General features: G+C 34.5%; 1 protein-coding gene across 5 annotated transcripts in view; it reads left to right on the forward strand.

Moving 5' to 3' along the window:
- Positions 1-11,160, forward strand: part of LOC134270922 (uncharacterized) — a 38,521-nt gene extending 27,361 nt beyond the window's left edge. For 4 of the 5 annotated variants that reach the window (XM_062753188.1, XM_062753205.1, XM_062753178.1 and 1 more), the window contains exons 6-9: positions 22-356; positions 3,138-3,215; positions 8,297-8,499; positions 9,195-11,160. In XM_062753188.1, the coding sequence (XP_062609172.1) occupies positions 22-356; positions 3,138-3,215; positions 8,297-8,499; positions 9,195-9,731 (1,153 nt within the window). In that variant the 3' untranslated portion in view covers positions 9,732-11,160. The remainder of the gene's footprint in view (positions 1-21; positions 357-3,137; positions 3,216-8,296; positions 8,500-9,194) is intronic. The other variant, XM_062753212.1, reaches the window with a different exon arrangement.
- The last annotated feature ends 7,255 nt before the right edge of the window (positions 11,161-18,415 follow it).

An 18,415-nucleotide genomic window follows, 5' to 3' on the forward strand; every position in this document is an offset into this window, starting at 1 on the left:
GTTATTCTTTTGTTCTGACAGATTCCTAACATCCCTGAGCCGTGGACATCAACAGTTGGTCTCTCTCTTGTTTGGTATCTGGTTCACCATGATCAACAACAGCCACGTCAATTTCATGACAACGGAAGCCTTGTCTCGCAGCGTGGCCGGCAGTATGTTTCACTCCTGTGCCACCGACCCTGCGATGGTGGAACAGGCGAGCCAGGTGATGCAGATACTAATAGAGAACTTTGGCGTGGCCAGCATGTTTGGACAAGAAAACATTGAGTTCTTCGCTGAGACGACAAGGACTAGTATCCATATCAAAGAAAAATTCCGCTACCATTTCCAGTATCCCCCCGAGGATATTTTACCAGGTACGAAAAATTCTGTCAAATATCCTCCCACCCCTTTAAAGATATTTAGCCAGGTTAGAAAAATTCTGTCAAATATCCTCCCACCCCTTTAAAGATATTTAGCCAGGTTAGAAAAATTCTGTCAAATATCCTTCCACCCTCACCTGAGGATATACAAACAGGTAAGAAAAATTTTACTTCAATTTTCCACCACTCTATCCCTTTACCCCGAGGACTTTTTAGCTCACCTGAGCCGAAGGCTCAAGTGAGCTTTTCTGATCAAAATTTGTCAGTTGTCTGTCGTCGTCGTTGGCGTCATCGTCGTTGTCGTCGTCGTCGTAAACTTTTCACATTTTCATCTTCTTCTGAAGAACCACTGGGCCAATTTCAACCAAACTTGGCACAAAGTATCCTTAGGTGAAGGGAATTCAAGTTTGTTCAAATGAAGGGCCACGCCCCTTTCCAAGGGGAGATAATTATGAATTAGTGAAAAATTAATGGCATTTTTAAAAAATCTTCTCAAGAACCACTGGGCCAAAAAAGATGAAACTCATGTGGAAGCATCCTCAGGTAGTGTAGATTCAAATTTGTTCAAATCATGATCCCCGGGGGTAGGATGGGGCCACAATGGCCGATCAAAGCTTTACATAGGAGTATATAGGGAAAATCTTTAAAAATCTTCTTCTCAAGAACCACTGGGCCTGGAAAAATGAAACTCATGTGAAATCATCCTCAGGTAGTGTAGATTCAAGTTTGTTCAAATCATGACCCCCGGGGGTAGGGGGGGGGGGGCACAATGGCCAATCAAAGTTTTAGATAGGAATATATAGGAAAAATCTTTAAAAATCTTCTTCTCAAGAACCACTGGGCCAGGAAAAATGAAACTCATCTGAAATCATCCTCAGGTAGTGTAGATTCAAATTTATTCAAATCATGACCCCCGGGGGTAGGGGGGGGCACAATGGCCAATCAAAGTTTTACATAGGAATATATAGGAAAAATCTTTAAAAATCTTCTTCTTAAGAACCACTGGGCCAGGAAAGATGAAACTCATGTGAAATCATCCTCAGGTAGTGTAGATTCAATTTTTTTCAAATCATGACCCCCAGGGGTTGGGTGGGGCCACAATGGCCGATCGAAGTTTTACATAGGAGTATGTAGGAAAAATCTTTAAAAATCTTCCTAAGAACCACTGCGCCAGGAAAGATGAAACTCATGTGAAATCATCCTCAGGTAGAGTAGATTCTAGTTTGTTCATATCATGACCCCCGGGGGTAGGGTGGGGCCACAATGGCCGATCAAAGTTTTAGATAGGAATATATAGGAAAAATCTTTAAAAATCTTCTTCTCAAGAACCACTGCGCCAGGAAAGATGAAACTCATGTGAAATTATCCTCAGGTAGTGTAGATTCAAGTTTTTTTCAAATCATGACCCCCGGGGTTAGGGTGGGGCCGAAATGGCTGATCAAAGTTTTACATAGGACTAGATAGGGAAATCTTTTAAAATTGTCTTCTCAAGTACTTTAAAGTCATGATTAGTGATATTTGTGTGGAAACATCCTCAGGTAGAGTAGATTCTAGTTTGATCAAATCATAACCCCCAGGGATAGGGTTGGACCACAATGGGGGATCCAAGTTTTACATTGAAATATATTTACAGAAATCGTCTTCTTAAGAATAGCAATGCTTAAGAATAGCAATGCCATGATTAGTGATACTAGTATCTATATGCAAGCATTTTTAGGTAGTGTAGAATTAAATTTGTTCAAATCATAATCCCCAAGGGTAGGGTGGGGCCACAATGGTGGATCAAAGTTTTACATAAAAAAAGGGAAAAATCCCAAGAACAGAAAAGCTATGCTTAGTCGTATTGACAAGTAAGCATCCTCATGTATAGAAGATTTAAATTTATTCAAATCATGGCCCTTTGGGGTAAGGAGGGAAACAATGGGGAATCAAATTCAAATTACTATGAAGTTATATATAGGAAGAAAATGTTTTTAAAAAATATTTGTATCAAGAACAGTAAAGTCATATGCTGTGTTAATATGAAGGCATTCTCAAGTAGTATTAAAATTCAAGCACCCCTCCCCCCTTTCAGTAAACTTTTCAGTTCTGCTCTGATTTGTGCTTTTTCCAAGCCGATTTGCTCAGGTGAGCGATGTGGCCCCTGGGCCTCTTGTTGTATATGTTATATGTAAAATTAAAGTATCCCCCATACCCCTCTACTCCCCCTAATGAATATGCTTACAAAAGTTCTTATCTGGGAGATCCCTGTGATTCATTTCAAAACTCTACAGAAAATAAGATAAAATTCATCATAAAAATATAGTAAGAAATTTTATGGAATTGATCACATCACAATTCAAGACAAATGTAATCGCAATATAATGGAAGTCAATTTATGTGATAAATCACAGTGATTGTATGACAATTTGTTAACTTATTATCAATGTAAAACAAGTTCAATGGACCAAATACATCAGAATGTATGACAATTTGATGAATTGCATCGCAGTGTAAGATCATATTATGCGTTTTGAATTTTTATCAGTAAACACACCTTTTTGTTTCTTTCTTTTTTGTAGAATTTGCATGTAAATACTTTCTCTTTTCTTTTTTTGAAGATTTTAAGTTTTTTACCTAACATTCTATAAATTAATCATCAGTTAGTGAACAACAGATTTAATTTTCCTTTGTTATTGATTTTCCCATTTTTTGTGTGACGTAAACCCTTTGTTAGATAATTACTAATAGTTTTGTTTTTTGTTAATTTTTGCATGTTCTTTGCATGTTGTGTAGGGAGAGAGGCGTTAAAATGGTTTTGTTTGTACCTGTGTTATGAAGCACGGGACAAAAGATTCCATCCTGTAGAAAACGGTAAGACTGATACTAGGTACAAGTTAACTTTCATCCTATAAAAGACTGATACTGGGTACAACTTAACATCCATGCTATAATGACTGATACTTAGTAACACTTATATTGCTTTTGCTCTGTGTGGTTGCTTAGCTTCTGCTTTATCTTCCTCTCTGCTGTGTAGGTTTTAAATTTTGAGCTTGGCTTGGTAATGCTTTTTTGAGGCGCATCGTTTTCGATGCAGCCTCATTGCGATTACCTAGCATTTCTTTCTTGTTTACAGCGGCGACAAAGGACTCAATAACATTGATTCTTAACACGCTATTGAAAATAGTTCCAATGTATATTGAAAAGTTGGCGATATCCATAATCTAATTTTAAACAGCAAATAACATAAAATCTCACACATAAATGTTGTTTTTGCTTTGAATCAATAAAGGTTACGAAAAACGAAAAACAAACAATTAAAAACAAAGAAAGAAAACATCAACAAATGAAGGAGCACGTGCACTGCGCGGAGTAAGATCTATTTGCATAACAACAGCTCGTACTATAAATTATTCGGTTTTGTAAGGTGCAATTATTTGTATTCCTATCAGGAAGCATCACTAACATTATTTTTAAAAAAATATATCACTAGCAATTGAGACATAGAAACAGAATCGTTGTTTGTTTTTTTTAAATAAAGTGGATGTTATTATTTTTTCACACGAGTAAACGAATAGTAAGATGTCCAACTGAATAAATTTTTGCACAAGCGCCGCCTATCGGGAAAATATTTCCACGAGGTCACAAACAGCGATATGATCAGATATTGGTGAAAATTGTCAGTTAAATATGATGATTGACTAATAAAAACTGCAATTACTGTGAATTTCAATTTATAGTGTTTCTAATACCTTATAAACATAGACTTTTTAAAAGTTCAATCCTAACCACTAAGGTTTCGTAGCTAAAATTATATCGAAAATATTGGAGGGAACCGCTGCCATTGACGAGTTCATAAGAAACCGTGTACCAAGCCGGATTGTTTTTATTTAGTCCTGTATTATTAGGGCCCCGCAAGGATTTGCGGGTGCCCTATAGTAATCACTCTGTCTGTCCGTCCGTCCGTCCGTCCGTCTGTCTGTCTAGCTGTCCGTCTGTCACTCTTCCGTCCACAAATTTTCTGTTTTTTTCTAATAACTTTTTTTATGGTTGCCCAATCAAGTTTAAATTTGGTATGGTAGTTTAATAGGCAGAAAGACATATTTTGATGCTAAGTTTGATTCTGTATGTCTTCTAGTTTGGAGCTGGGGTGGTGGGGTAGATTCCTAAACTATGCATAAGAATGAACGGGCAACTTTTTTCATGGTTGCCCAATTAAGATCAAATTTGGTACGGTAGTTCAGTAGGCAAAAATACATATTTTGATGCTAAGTTTGGTTCTCTATGTCCCTTGGTTTGGAGCTGGGGTGGTGGGGTAGATTCCTTAACTTTATATAAGAATGCATTGGCAAAGAGAGATAACTGCTGAAGATGTTCCCATTCAGTAAACTGAATGCTACTAGGAGTCCCATGAGATTGATTAGCTTTCCTCCTGAAGAAATTCCAGAGCATTATCTTTATCTGTCACTTTGAGATTAATTACCACCTCTGTCTGCAAATGAAGTTTGTTTTGAAGTTAAATCAATTTGGAATTCTATGAAATACTCTGATATGTGGATTTAAATATAAATTTTTATTATTTATTGTTTGATAGTTATGATTTCATTGAATCCTAAAAAAAGAAATAGATTAAAGAAGATTTTTTGATTTACCAGGGTACTTTTTTTTTTCTCACTTTTTTCCTTTTTTTTTAAATATATTAATTCAAGAATGTTTTTAATTTTTAATGTAGTTGTATAAAAACTCCGTTCTATCATTAATACTGAAAAAAGTCCTTATTGTAACTTTAGAAGAAAATGATGAGAGAGGTACAATTAATCCCTTGGGATTAATTATCTAGCCTGCTGCAGAAAATTTAGTAGGCTTCTCTTTATCTGTCACTTTAAGATTAATGAAAACCTTTGTCTGCAACTGCTGTTTGTTTGAAGTTAAGGTCAAGCCTTCATGATATTTGCATTCATTGAAGGCTGGCATTTTATATAACACAAGATTCATAATTGTTTAAATATAAATTCAATGTTAAGTTGTTCTTTACTGCCTAATGTAAATACAAGAATATTATTTTCAGGTTTTTGAATATTCAGGAATTATGTTGAAATTTTAAGAATACAGTTGCTGTTGCTTTTTCTTTGTACATTTATTAATCATTCTGTAAGCTGCACCCTTTTAATTCTACCCCATGGCGGGGCCCTTGCTGACTGGTCAGTTTTCTAGTTTATATGAACATTTCATGTTTATAACTATTGTTAATTGTGCCATCTTGATTGAGAAAAAGAAGTTAAAAACAAAGTTGTGATATTTATAAAAGTGCAAATAATGAAAGAAACTGAAATAATTCAGATATGAAATTATGTAGAATTACGTATTCAATAATCATTACTACACAGTAATTTCTATAATGTCATTCATTATTTCATCTCCGATTCCTACTATGCTATTAGTCAAAGAATAACCTTAAAAAAATTAAAATATGATTAAAATCAATAATGAATTTATTTAAATATCAATTAATCGTAATTGATATATCAGACTTTTTTTTTTTTTTTTAATTTTTTCCACCCTCCTGATCGACTGGCTAAAAATGCCATGGCTCAATTGTCTGAACCTCAAAGAAACCTTACTTAATTTTTTTTAATCCTTATTACTGGTTTATTTCATTCCCTTAACATTAACGTTGAATTTTTCTAAGAAAAAAAGTTTTATACCCTCACTGCGATGCGCCTCTCAGGCCTTCAGGCCTTTGATTTAAAAAAGCAAACATGCTATTGAACTTTGGTATCTTGAACACCAATATGATCTTGTACCACTTCTTCATTAGGCATGTTAGTATTGAAATCTTGAATCCTCAGCTATATTGAATTGTTTCGGTCCCATTGCATGTACAGGATAACAAGGTTTTATTGTAAGTTGGTAAATTGGGTCATACCATATAAGTAGAATTTTTTGAGAGGATTTAATTTTGGCATTATTAGCGAGGGTGTTGACATCGTTAAATATAAAATACATGCGCAGTACAGTTAAGGTGTGCAATGAAAATATCGACTAAATTCTGTATTTAAAAATGTATTCAATTGTAATCGGGATGGCGATTATTTTTAGTACATTATTTATATCGGATAATTGTAATTATGATTAATAACTACATATCGAGGAGGATTATATTTTATATTTAGACTAGTCACGTGATGCGGCAGTCACGCGATTTAAGCACATTGACTTAAAATATTGATGTTACATATAAATATCACTAGTGTAAGGGCATAACCAAGTTAAATTTCCAAGTTTAGTATATAAATATTTTCAACACGCATTGTAGTTTCTAAAAAGTGCTGCGATCCTGTCTAAATTATGCAATTTCATTGTTAAAATTATACTTGTATGACTGAATGCTATATTTTTTGCTGGTCAGCGGCATGAAATATTGATATGATTAAATTGTTTTTAAGAATTCATCAGGATTGCAGCACTTTTCAGATACCTTGATAGTTTTATAGTTGAAATGTAAAAGCTTAGTTTGATCCATAAAGTGTATGCCCTTGCACTAGATCGATTTATTAAGACCCCCTACATTACCCTCCGATGTACTTACATACAAATATACGGCAGTGTCAATTAAATATGTAATGTACAGAAAATATATTGATAAAATAGTGAAGAAGACATTAGATTCAAGTTATTGGCCCATACAATATCTGTAAATAATATTTTATTCAATTAGAGAATACATATTTTGTTGAGAAAATATTACTAGATCTGTCTCTCCCTGCATACAAACTACGTCACGTTGTAAGAAGTGACGTCATATTGACAAGTGTATTGCAATCAGTGACTTGTTTATAACTTGTTATGTGGGATTTAACTAAAGACAAAACAACACACTGTAGTAATTAAGTTTTTATGTAGTTTGATGATTTCTTACTGGTTAAATTAGCAGATAAACTCATTTTGTGGTCTTTTAAAGAAATGTTGTATGACGTATACTGTGTATGATGTCATAGTCAAGTTTTCCCGTACAAATTAGGCTCCGCCTCCTTTTTGTAACGTTAACTGTGCTGCGTGGTTACTGTCTTGAAATATAAGCGATATTTGGGCGAGGGTAAGAAAACGTGATAGAGGGCGAGGCTTGCCGAGCCCTCTTACGTTTTTGACCTGAGCCCAAATATCGCTTATATTTCAGGACAGTTATCATGTATTTTGTTTATCCTGCAACAAAATTTTACATTTGAACATCCAAAACAAGCTATTTCCGACAGATTTAGGAACATCTCTGTATTTGAAACTATGACGCCATGGCGTAAACATTGCAATATGCATGACGTCACAATGCTTTTAGAACGTTGGAATACATGCACGAGGCTTTATTAGGGCAGTGACTGGATAAAGCTTTGGTTTATTAGGTTACCTTTATTAGGTCAATGCAAGGGGTAGTTGCAGGATAAAATTGAATATGGCTAATAATTGTATTATTTGTAATAGCTTCTTTAGTTAGCATTTTAAAATTGCTAAAATTACTTCTCGCCAAAAATAAAATACCAGAATTTAGGTGGAAATCGCTAAATTTGCGTCTCGCTAAATTTTCCACTTATACGGTATTCAGTGCTCTGTGGACAAATTGGTGAACAACACTCTCCATCAGAGGCTTTTTAATCTCCTCATCCTATGAAGCTAATGTCTAATGGCCTACTGCATGTGTAGTTCTAGAAGTAATCAAATATAATTCATTATCAGCAGCACCCTGTTACACAGAGTATGTCTCCTTGTCAAAGCTGATCTTTGTACATAATACAGCATTTAGAGTCCATTGATGACAAGAAAGAGAGAAAGAGGGTTACAAAAAGAGAAAAGAGAATCTTGATAATTAAGCTGTTAAACTACAGCATCTGTATGCATTTCTCTTGACAAAATTCCAAAAGTAGTTGGAACAATTGATAAAGCTGGGAATTTTTCTCTTTTAGCGATTACAGAAGAAGGTTTTTACGAATCGTCACGGAGACAAGACCACGAGGAGGAAGTGATGGAGATGGTGGACCAGTCTCCTGATTTACGTCATTATCTCAGTCCCCGCGGCGACGGAGAATCAGCCACACGACAACTCGCGGCATCCACCATCTCAGCCCCCGAGGTGTCCCTCGTACCCTCCCCCGGAGTCATCAGTAAAGTAGGTCAAACCTCCATCAGTAAAGTAGGTCAAACCTCCATCAGTAAAGTAGGTCAAACCTCCATCAGTAAAGTAGGTCAAACCTCCATAAGTAAAGTAGATCAAACCTCCATCAGTAATGTAGGTCAAAGCTGCAGTAAAGTAGGTCAAAGCTCCATCAGTGAAGTAGGTCAAAGCTCCATCAGTAAAGTAGGTCAAACCTCCATCAGTAAAGTAGGTCAAACCTCCAGCAGTAATGAAGATCAAATCTGTTTCTAAATCCGTTTCCCTCCATTAAATAAGTCAAAATCTCCATCAAAAAGGATAAATATAGGATTTCTGTAACCTTAAAGTAGGTCAAGGGTTTAATAATATACTTTATATATCAGTAAAGTAGGTCTGTGTTTTCCATCAGTAAAGTAGGTTAAAAAATCAGGTTTTTATGCTTAAGGAATGTCAAAATCATTTCATGAGAAAAGTAGGTCAAAATCTTTTTAACCCAAGAAAAGTAGGCCAAAATCTGCTTTCAAATGGATAAGTAAGTTAAAAATTTTATAAAACACTAATATCACTGATATTAGCATGATTTTAAAATGGGAATATGCTAATGATATTCCAGTAATTATCAAAAGTTCTGAACGATTAGATTAAGTTGATGAGTTTTTTTTTCATTGTAAGTGTGAAACACAGTGATTTTTATGATTTTTTTTCCTCAGAGACCAAAGTCGCTGGAGGACAACTTGAATGATGTGGATGAGCCACTACAGCCTCGGCCGAGCTTGAGCCGATTTAATTCAGTGAAGCGTAAACAATTGGAGAGACTGCGCCAGCGTTCAGACTGGTTCTTAGGACCAAACACCAACAATCAGGGGTCATTACCATTATCACCCGATCAAAGTTCTCATTCGGACTCCAGAGCTTCTTACAACACAGAAAAACTTCACAAAAAAATGTCCGGGAATTCTGTGACTAAAGCGTCGTCGGAGGGTACGGCCCTGGACTTCGCTTCCTCCGACGCTGATAGTGTGTTTTCAGATCGGAGCGAGTCCCCGGCCTCGGAACCATTGCCAACGCCGAGTGTGACTATAACTCGTGACATCATCCATAGTGACACGATCACCGACGTCTCCATGGCAGAGGGCGACATCACCATGGAGGAAATGGCGCCGCGGAAGGACAGCGACGGAGAAATTTGCGGCTCCGAGTACTGCTTTTTTGTCGTAGAGCATAATTACGGTGACAAAGGATCCTAGCGTCAGGAAATCCTCCGATCCAACAAGCAGCTAAATCCACGTCACCCGACACATCGCAATATTTGTTTTTGTTTTTATATATTGGTGTATTGATTGAGAAACTTAAATTTAATGCACATTATGTGAGAGAAAGTCGGTATCTGTGGTCATTGTATGTAGTTGTTGTGAACTTCTTGAAATTTTTTTCTTATACATTGTATGTTTAAATTAACCCTTGATTTTTTAAGGGACAAATTTGTGTGGAATCAAAAAGGTGTTTCAAATGTGAGGCAAGGATCATACAGGGGTGTAATGATCATTTGTATAATCTGTTGTTGCCTAAACTTTTTTTTGATGAATAACAATGTTGTACATGTCACTCAGATTGCAGTTTTTTGCCTCAAGTTTTTTTTTTTTTAACACTTTTGTTGAAGAGAACGAGATAAACTAAGAAACTTTCCATGTCCCTACTTATAGGATTTTTTGCTAGGTTCCTTCATTCTTCATAGATAAAATTTATGAGAAATGCACATCCATGGACGCTAGATCAGGGTTAGAATATTTATTACCTCCCATACACTAACACAAGCATTAACATGATTAATATACTTTGCACTATTTAGCAATTAATGTTACTATTTTTAACTTCATAACAATGGGAGTAGAGGGTCCAATCTAGAAACCTTGCCTTAACACATCATCATAGAGAAGCAGATATTTAACTAATTAATTAAAATCAATTAATTATAATCAAGACACACATGTCGGATTACTATGCACATTTTTGACACTGCTTTGAGATCGGTTTTATTTTTGGACCAGGCAGAGTATTTAGGTTGAAAATTTACACTCAGGTATTTTCAAATTTTCCTGAATTTTGTTATTTTCTCCAGAACATCTTATACAATACATAATCTTTTTAGTATTTGAATCATTTGTTTTTATGGAAAAGGATGTGATCAGAAAACTTAAGTTGTGAGAAAATTTCTTTTAAATCATTTTCCTTAACCAAATGGATTTTCAGAGCTATCCATTTGCTTTTATGAATGTAAAATTCACTTTTCTGTATGCTAATAATGTGTCACTAAACATATTGCAGATAAAATATATAATGGTAAAACATAAAGACCATATTTGCTTTTGAAAATCTTTTTAAAAAAATGAAAACTTGATCAGAAAAAAAGTTCCTCCCAATTGCAACCCTGTGATGTCAATGAACATTTTTTTTTTGGCAAAGGCAATGACACAGTTTAATCAAAATTAACTACTGAGATTTTGAAGTAGTTGTACACCTTTTTTTAACGGTTGACTACCTGACCCTACTGGTGAGGCCATTTAAATTTTTCTTTATTGATGAACTCTAAACCACATTTTTTGACGTGGGTAGGTAAGATTTCTTTTTTGAATTAGACCATGCCAAGTTTTTCTCTATTAAGAATCATTCTTCTTCTTTAATAAAACTGTTTTAATAGAACTATTTTTTTAAAAATCAAAATCAAGGTATTGAATTCTTTTAAATACACACAAATATTTCATGTACACAGAATTGTAGAGAAATTAACAGATCAACATTTGTTTGAAATTAACATTTCAAACAAAATACTGTATAAGTGGAAATTTTAGCGAGATGCAAATTTAGCGATTTGTCCTTAGAAACTGGTAATTTAATTTTAGCGAGATGTTATATTAGCAATTTCTAAATGCACACTAAAGAGCCTATTTCAAATAATGTGCAATTTATTTTTAGCGATTTTAAATTTTAGCGATCTTGGCACCCTCACTAATAATGCCAAAATTAAATTCTCGCTAAAAATTCTACTTATACAGTAATCAATTTCAGGACTCCTGATTTTTTTTTTTCACACTTATGGAGTGTCAAAATCCAAGATGCATGCAGATGCTGAAAAAAGAAAGAAAAACTTGAAATGGCCTTATCAGACACACTGATAACTGTTTTATTATTGATGTTTTCAGTAAAGACAGGACAACAGATTTAAGGTTTACTGCTTTATGAATTTCAATATAAAAATTGTCTTTGAGAAATGATAAACCTGAAGAGCATATGACATATAACACATTCTAGTTTTGAACTTAAAAAGTGTTTGATAGTCCAAGTTTGCGAGCCCCTTTGAAGTGTCTCCTATATGCTGTTACTAGTTTGTTAATTTTGTTATTGGCTTTTAATTTTCATTACCTTGCTTGTTTTTTATTATTCCATTTTCAGTCTAGTCCCTAACTTTGTGTAATATGTATGGATTTAACATTGTACAATGGAGTATGGAGAAGCTCCCTTATAAGTACATCATTTATTACGTATGTCTGTTTTTACTAAGAATGCGATGGAGTCATTTTTCTATTCTGTATTAGACTAAGTGCAATTGGTGGATGTCTACATATGTACAGAGTTTTACATTGTTAATTCTCGTCAAGTTCAACAGCCCTTTTTTCCAGAAGCATTCATAACTTTCAGCATTGTCTAAAGACAAATTAAGGTATGGTTAGAGCTCAGTTAGGCCCTATAGTTTAGATACAAAACATTGTAAAAGTTATCTTAGACATTTGGTAGATTCAAAACCAAACTTTTATGGAGAGAAATTATTATATACACTAACTACAGCAATTTTCGCATAATTATAATGTATAGGAGCAATGTTAGTCTTTTTTTAACTTTTAAAAGAATTTTTTTTTCACAAGTACTAAGCATTCTTACTCTCCAAGTCCCCTCCTACATATTTTCTCTATGTTCCCTGTGTGAAATAGGAATAATTATGATAAATATCCTGTATAATATTTCTACTAATTCTCAGACTTTCACTTTATTATTGTCTCGTACATACTTTCACATACTTCTAAAATGGAAGGGAAACAAATTATACTTTGACAGAAAAAAAATTTAAACATATGTAGACTGCAAATATAAAACTCAATCAAATTCAAACATAATTTGGCAAGAACATGTATCTGCATTTTCACATCAAATTAAAGCAGAAAGAATGTTGTAAAAACAGAAGTGTGATATCACACAGTATAATGGAGTGTCCTTGACCTTGTAAAGTCTAAGAAGGTCAGACCCATGGTTAAAATGGGTGGGTGGGTTAAAAGAAAGGAATATGAACAGGTGACTAAAGATAAACTTCTATAGACCTTAACAGTGGCTATATAACAGTGTATGCATGTTAAATCATTGTCATACGAGTGTTTAATTAATATTTAAGGTTTTTCCCCTAAGCTTGAACAGGAGACAGAGAGCTCTGACCATACCTTGTTCCTTACACAACACGTGCAATTTTGTATTCCTGTCTCAGTTTATTTATTGAAATAGATGTAAGTTATGTATAGCTTGGAGTAAAGTATGTATGAACCATATTACTTATGTTTATTTGTGTATAAAAATTGCTCCAAAATTAGATAAGTTCCCTAATATATTTTAAATTAGGGTTTTCTTTTAAATGGCTGCTTGCGTTATACCCTTTTCTGTGTTCTTGGAATTAAAACTTTATTGAGTTTTATTAGACTTTATGTGTTCATTAATTCTGTACAATGAAGTATAAATGTCTATGAGGGTCGATGCAAAACCAAGCGTGAACTCCTCTGCACAGGAAGTACGTTACTTACGTAGTTATGACGTCACTCTAGAACAGCACGCAGTTTCAGTTTATCTGCAAATCTTTTTTAACCTCTCGCTTCTTTTTAATCATCTTTCCTGCCGTTTTGCTTTAAAGCGTCTAGTTTTGAATTGTATTTGTTAAAAGTATTTGAACTTTGTCCCTATTTTAAGTTCAATTGATCTGACGTATCGCCAGATTCATTGAGTTAGTGACGTCATATTTTAACTGGTAACCCACTCATGTTATCCCTCTTCAGCTCAAATGTTGAAAAATTTAACATCCTAAATTAATGCCAGACTTGTTCGAGAAAGAACTATATGCGGTATATTGCATATATTTGCCCCCACAAAAGTCAAATTTTGAAAACTTCCTGAAATGTGCTGAATTCAATAAATTGTACAGGGTGATCCAAAATATCTGATACCATTTCAAGCGATAATAATTCTTTAAAATATTATAAAACTCTATGTTTAGATATTTCAAATTTTAACCTAAGTTATAACATTTTATACAAAACATGCCACAGATTTTATACACATTCTTGAAAATAATAATACAGTCTCAAAATAATGCTGTTATTTACAGCATTTGCTCTACGTGACGTCCATTGTTCAATCACGAGTTCAAGTTTTTTTCTTAATAGTATTGATCACATTTCAGCACATGTTTGGTGTAATTTTCCTAATTTCTGGGATAATTGCTGATTTCAGATCCTCAAGGGTGTTTGGCTTTGGAGTATACACATGCATTGTATTTCAAAAATCCCACAGGAAAAAATCCAGTGGTCTTAAATCTGGGGCATGTGGTGGCCAAACAGAGTCCTTCTAGAACCAAATCATTATGTTACCGAATGTGTTCTGTAACCATCTAGGAATTTAACCTGATGTGTGTGGGTTTGCTCCATCTTGGTGGAAATAAATATCAGCAATATAAATACCTACCCTGTGCAGAGCTGGGATGAATTTGTTCCTTAGAAGATGCAAGTAACGGTCACTGTTAACAGTTTTCACCTCCTCATCGATTTCGAAAAAAATGACCCAGTCACTCCAGTAGAACTAAGACCTGCCCAGACTGCCACCTTATCATCATGCATGCAATGGCTTAATTCTACTAAACCAGTCTTTTGAAATCTCTTCTCTTACCTATGAACTTTCAGTTTTGTAAGCTAAGTGTCTAATGGATGTCTTTTTTCATGATATGAATCACTGTTTTGGGTGAAAGTGTCTCAAAATATAATTGGACAATTTCCGCAGTTCTCTGATTTGACATATTCATGTCAGATAAACAATAACAGTTTTATGACGTCATAACGTCATGACGACGTTAATGATTTTCCGTATTATCATATTTATTAGAAGTTTAAAATGATGTATAAATGAAATAGGTAGAACGATTATTGACAAAGTTATTGAAAGTCAAAGTAGTATCATATATTTTGGATCACCCTGTATGAGAAATAGCAATTAACAGAAAATATTATAGTGTCAAAGCAGTGTATTGACAATTTTTGTTTTTATGACGTCACAAACTAATCCGATTTTATATCCTTTTTCAGAAAGAGGACAAAATGGACAAAATTTCAACAATTTTAGCTTTAAAATTTATAGAGTGCAAGTTTGTTCAGGAACAATATTGACATATTTCATTGATATTATCATTCTACACATTATATCAAAATATTGATCCTGAACACATGCGCTCGGTGACTTTTACTCAAAATATCGATGAAATATGTACATTTTTCTGTAAAATTCATTAAAAAAACTGAAATTTACGTCATGTTTGTGACGTCATTATGTACATATGGCGTCATTACTTATGAAAATATTCAGTGCTTTGAAGTCAGCATATACTCCCCCGTTTAAGAACTTAATTAAATATATCTACATCAAAGTTTGATATGGGGGGCAAATATTGGTTATTATACCGAATAAAGTTCTTTATTACTAATAAAAGATTAACATAAAATAATTTTACAAAAGTTGTATTAAATACCAATGTAATTAGAATTCATATAAGACGTAACAGTAAAATGAGGAACTTATATCACTTATTTTAAAAGGTCCTGAACATAGGCAACCCCGATCCTTCAACTGGCGTCGGAATTTCATAAATATTATGGATTCCGTTGAAGACGAGTCAGGTATGAAATAGAAGACGTTGGCACTTTGTCAGAATGATAATGTTATGCGTGAAAAGAAGAAAATGCTTGCTGTCGCCTTAAACACTACATTTACATATATCGACGACGTATTGTCAATTTAACAATGGTAATTTCCATTCCTATGCCGGTACGATATATCCTGGTGAGCTTGAGATGAAAGATACCACAGATTCTAACATATCTGTTTCATACTTGGATATTTTACTTGAAAAAGACATTAATGGTAATCTAACAACCAAGCTCTATGATAAACGTGATGACTTTAACTTTTCTATCGCCAACTTCCCTTACTTATGCAGCAATATACCTTCACCTGCAAACGGATTTTATATACAGTGTATCACAGTTGATTCGATACGCAAGAGCATGCTCTACGTAGGAACATTTTTTAAAACGAGGTAAATTATTGACAAACAAGTTGATGATACAAGATATCAGCAGTCTCGTTTAAAGTCATCGTTTCGTAACTTTAGTGGTCGATACAATGACCTTGTCACCAAATACAATTTATCATTGAGTCAAATGCTGTCATGACATTTGTCATACTAAGTGTTATTTAATTATTTATACACTGAATTGACGCCGGTTTTTTCCGGTATTTCATGATCATGACAAGGAGCACACGGCGGGTGTGACCGGTCAGCAGTGGCTGCTCACTCCTCCATGAGTGATCCCATGGCCACCTTTGATAATTTGAAGGTCCGTGTTTGCTCTGCTCCTGTTTCGTGTTGTTTTATGAACTTTAGATCTTGAATACTGTTCGTTATCTCCGTATGTTTCATAAGGCGCTTGGAGGTTGATGTTTTATATTATTTCCTCTGAATCCGAGGCTACATGTATGCACTGCAAAATAAATACGCCAATGCATTATGGAAAGTTCAAATATTTTTTTTTACCCAAAAAGTAGACATTTCAGCACATGTATTGAGTGTTCAACGATTTAAATCATACTTAAGAGATTAATAAATTTATGGATGAACTGAAAATAGATTTTTAAAGCGTTCACTAGTCGTGTAAATTTAAGGTAGAACTAAATTTATTTAGGGTTTCTCTCTTCCTATAAGGTTTAACTAGATATATGTATCCACTGATTTGATTAAGCTGTGCACTAATCCTAAGGTATCAGTAGATTTGATCGTCCATGACACTAGTCCTAAAGAATAAATACATTTATGTCAGTAGTCTTGTGACGTACCCTGATTGTTTCTATAAATATATACGGTTAAGTACGAGGGGTGATCAAAAAGTTCGCAAACTAATAGAATAACTTTTAAAATATCTTTCAAAGTGAGATTTTGAGTTTATTCTTTTTCAAAGTAGGCCCCTCTAGCTTTTATGCACTTTTCCCATCGGTCTGCCCATGCGCGAAACACGTGATCCAAGCCATCACGTGACATGACCCTTAGCACCTTGTTCACAGCAGTACCAAGATCTTCCCGGGACTCATATTTTTCTCCCCGTAGGTTATCTTTCAAAACTGGAAATAGCCAGAAGTCACAAATTGCCAAATCTGGGCTGTAGGGGGAATGAATTAGGTTTTCTATACCCAGTGTTTCCATGGTGTCCATCACAACCCGACTTTTATGGCTAGGTGCGTTATCATGGTGCAGAATGAATCCAGATCTTATCAGATCTGGGCGCTTTCTCTTTACTGCTCTCATCAAATCTAATTTGATAACCCGTGCATAGTAGTCCCCAGTAACTGAAGTTTTGGGTGGTACCATGTGATTTAGAATTATACCGTTGATGTCACAGAAAACTATGAGCATAACCTACCCTGCTGACTTGGTTACGCGCGCTTTTATTGATGATGGCGAGGAAGGATGCTTCCAAATTGAACTTTGTTGTTTACTTTCTGGCTCATAGAAATGTACCCAATGTGATGATTCTATTCATGAAATGATTTTTTTTCTTTTTTATATCTACTAGGACCGGCACGCATTCACTCTCACCCTCATTTGCTCTGGCAGAAGGAGGCGAGGGACCCATCTCGCACAAACTCGCCGCATGTTAAGCTTACTCGTTAAAATCTCTTGAACTGTTCCATAAGACATGCTAAGATCATTAGGTATCTCCCTAATCGTAACTCTTCGATCTTTCATTACATATTGTTCAACCTCAGACACGTTTATCTCGGTACTTACGTTCAGCGGGCACCCAGATCTATCATCATCTTTCACCGTCTCCCTTCCCTCAATAAAACGTTTCATCCACTTACTTATTGTACCTTATGAAAGCCCACATTCCCCATAAACTTTATGTAAATCATCGTATATTTCCGTGAAGGATTTACCTAGTTTTACATAAAATTTTATTATAGGTCTTTGTTCAAGTACGATTGACTCATCCATTTTCGTCACAGTCGCCTCTATATTGACGTCATTTTAACATCATGACGTCATAATTATGACGCACATTTCAACATGACACATACTGCATAAAGCACATGTATAGGGCTATATTTATGACAAATTTCATTCTTGTCAGAACTGTAGTTAGGTAGATAGAGAATTAGTTTGCGAACTTTTTGATCACCCATCGTATGATAAGCCCTTAATATCGTTAACAGATAAAGAATCCTTTCCTCATGTGTCATTGACACGGTGACTCCAAAGAAAAGGCAACATACAAAGTATTTATGATTTTATTACAAAAAGCACAACATTTAAGAAATTTTCAACATAGTTAGCAAATATCTTTTAGTACATAAAATGGGCTAGTACTCAAACGAAAGAATGTTTTACGAATGTTTATCTAAAAGTAATGTCACATCAGCATTAAGATCTCTTCAATTCGAAAATTTTCATAAAAATTTTTAACACTTATGTCTCCCTCTATTTTGATTTTGTCCTAAAACTTAATTTAGAAATGTGTCATAGTTTATGAAACATCAAAATTAACACAACGTTGGGTCTTGTTTTTATCCCCACAAG

This window comes from Saccostrea cucullata, unplaced genomic scaffold (assembly GCF_032062105.1).
Source record: "Saccostrea cucullata isolate Sc308-1 unplaced genomic scaffold, CSIRO_AGI_Scuc_v1 ctg1632, whole genome shotgun sequence".
NCBI classification, from domain to species: Eukaryota; Metazoa; Mollusca; class Bivalvia; order Ostreida; family Ostreidae; genus Saccostrea; species Saccostrea cuccullata.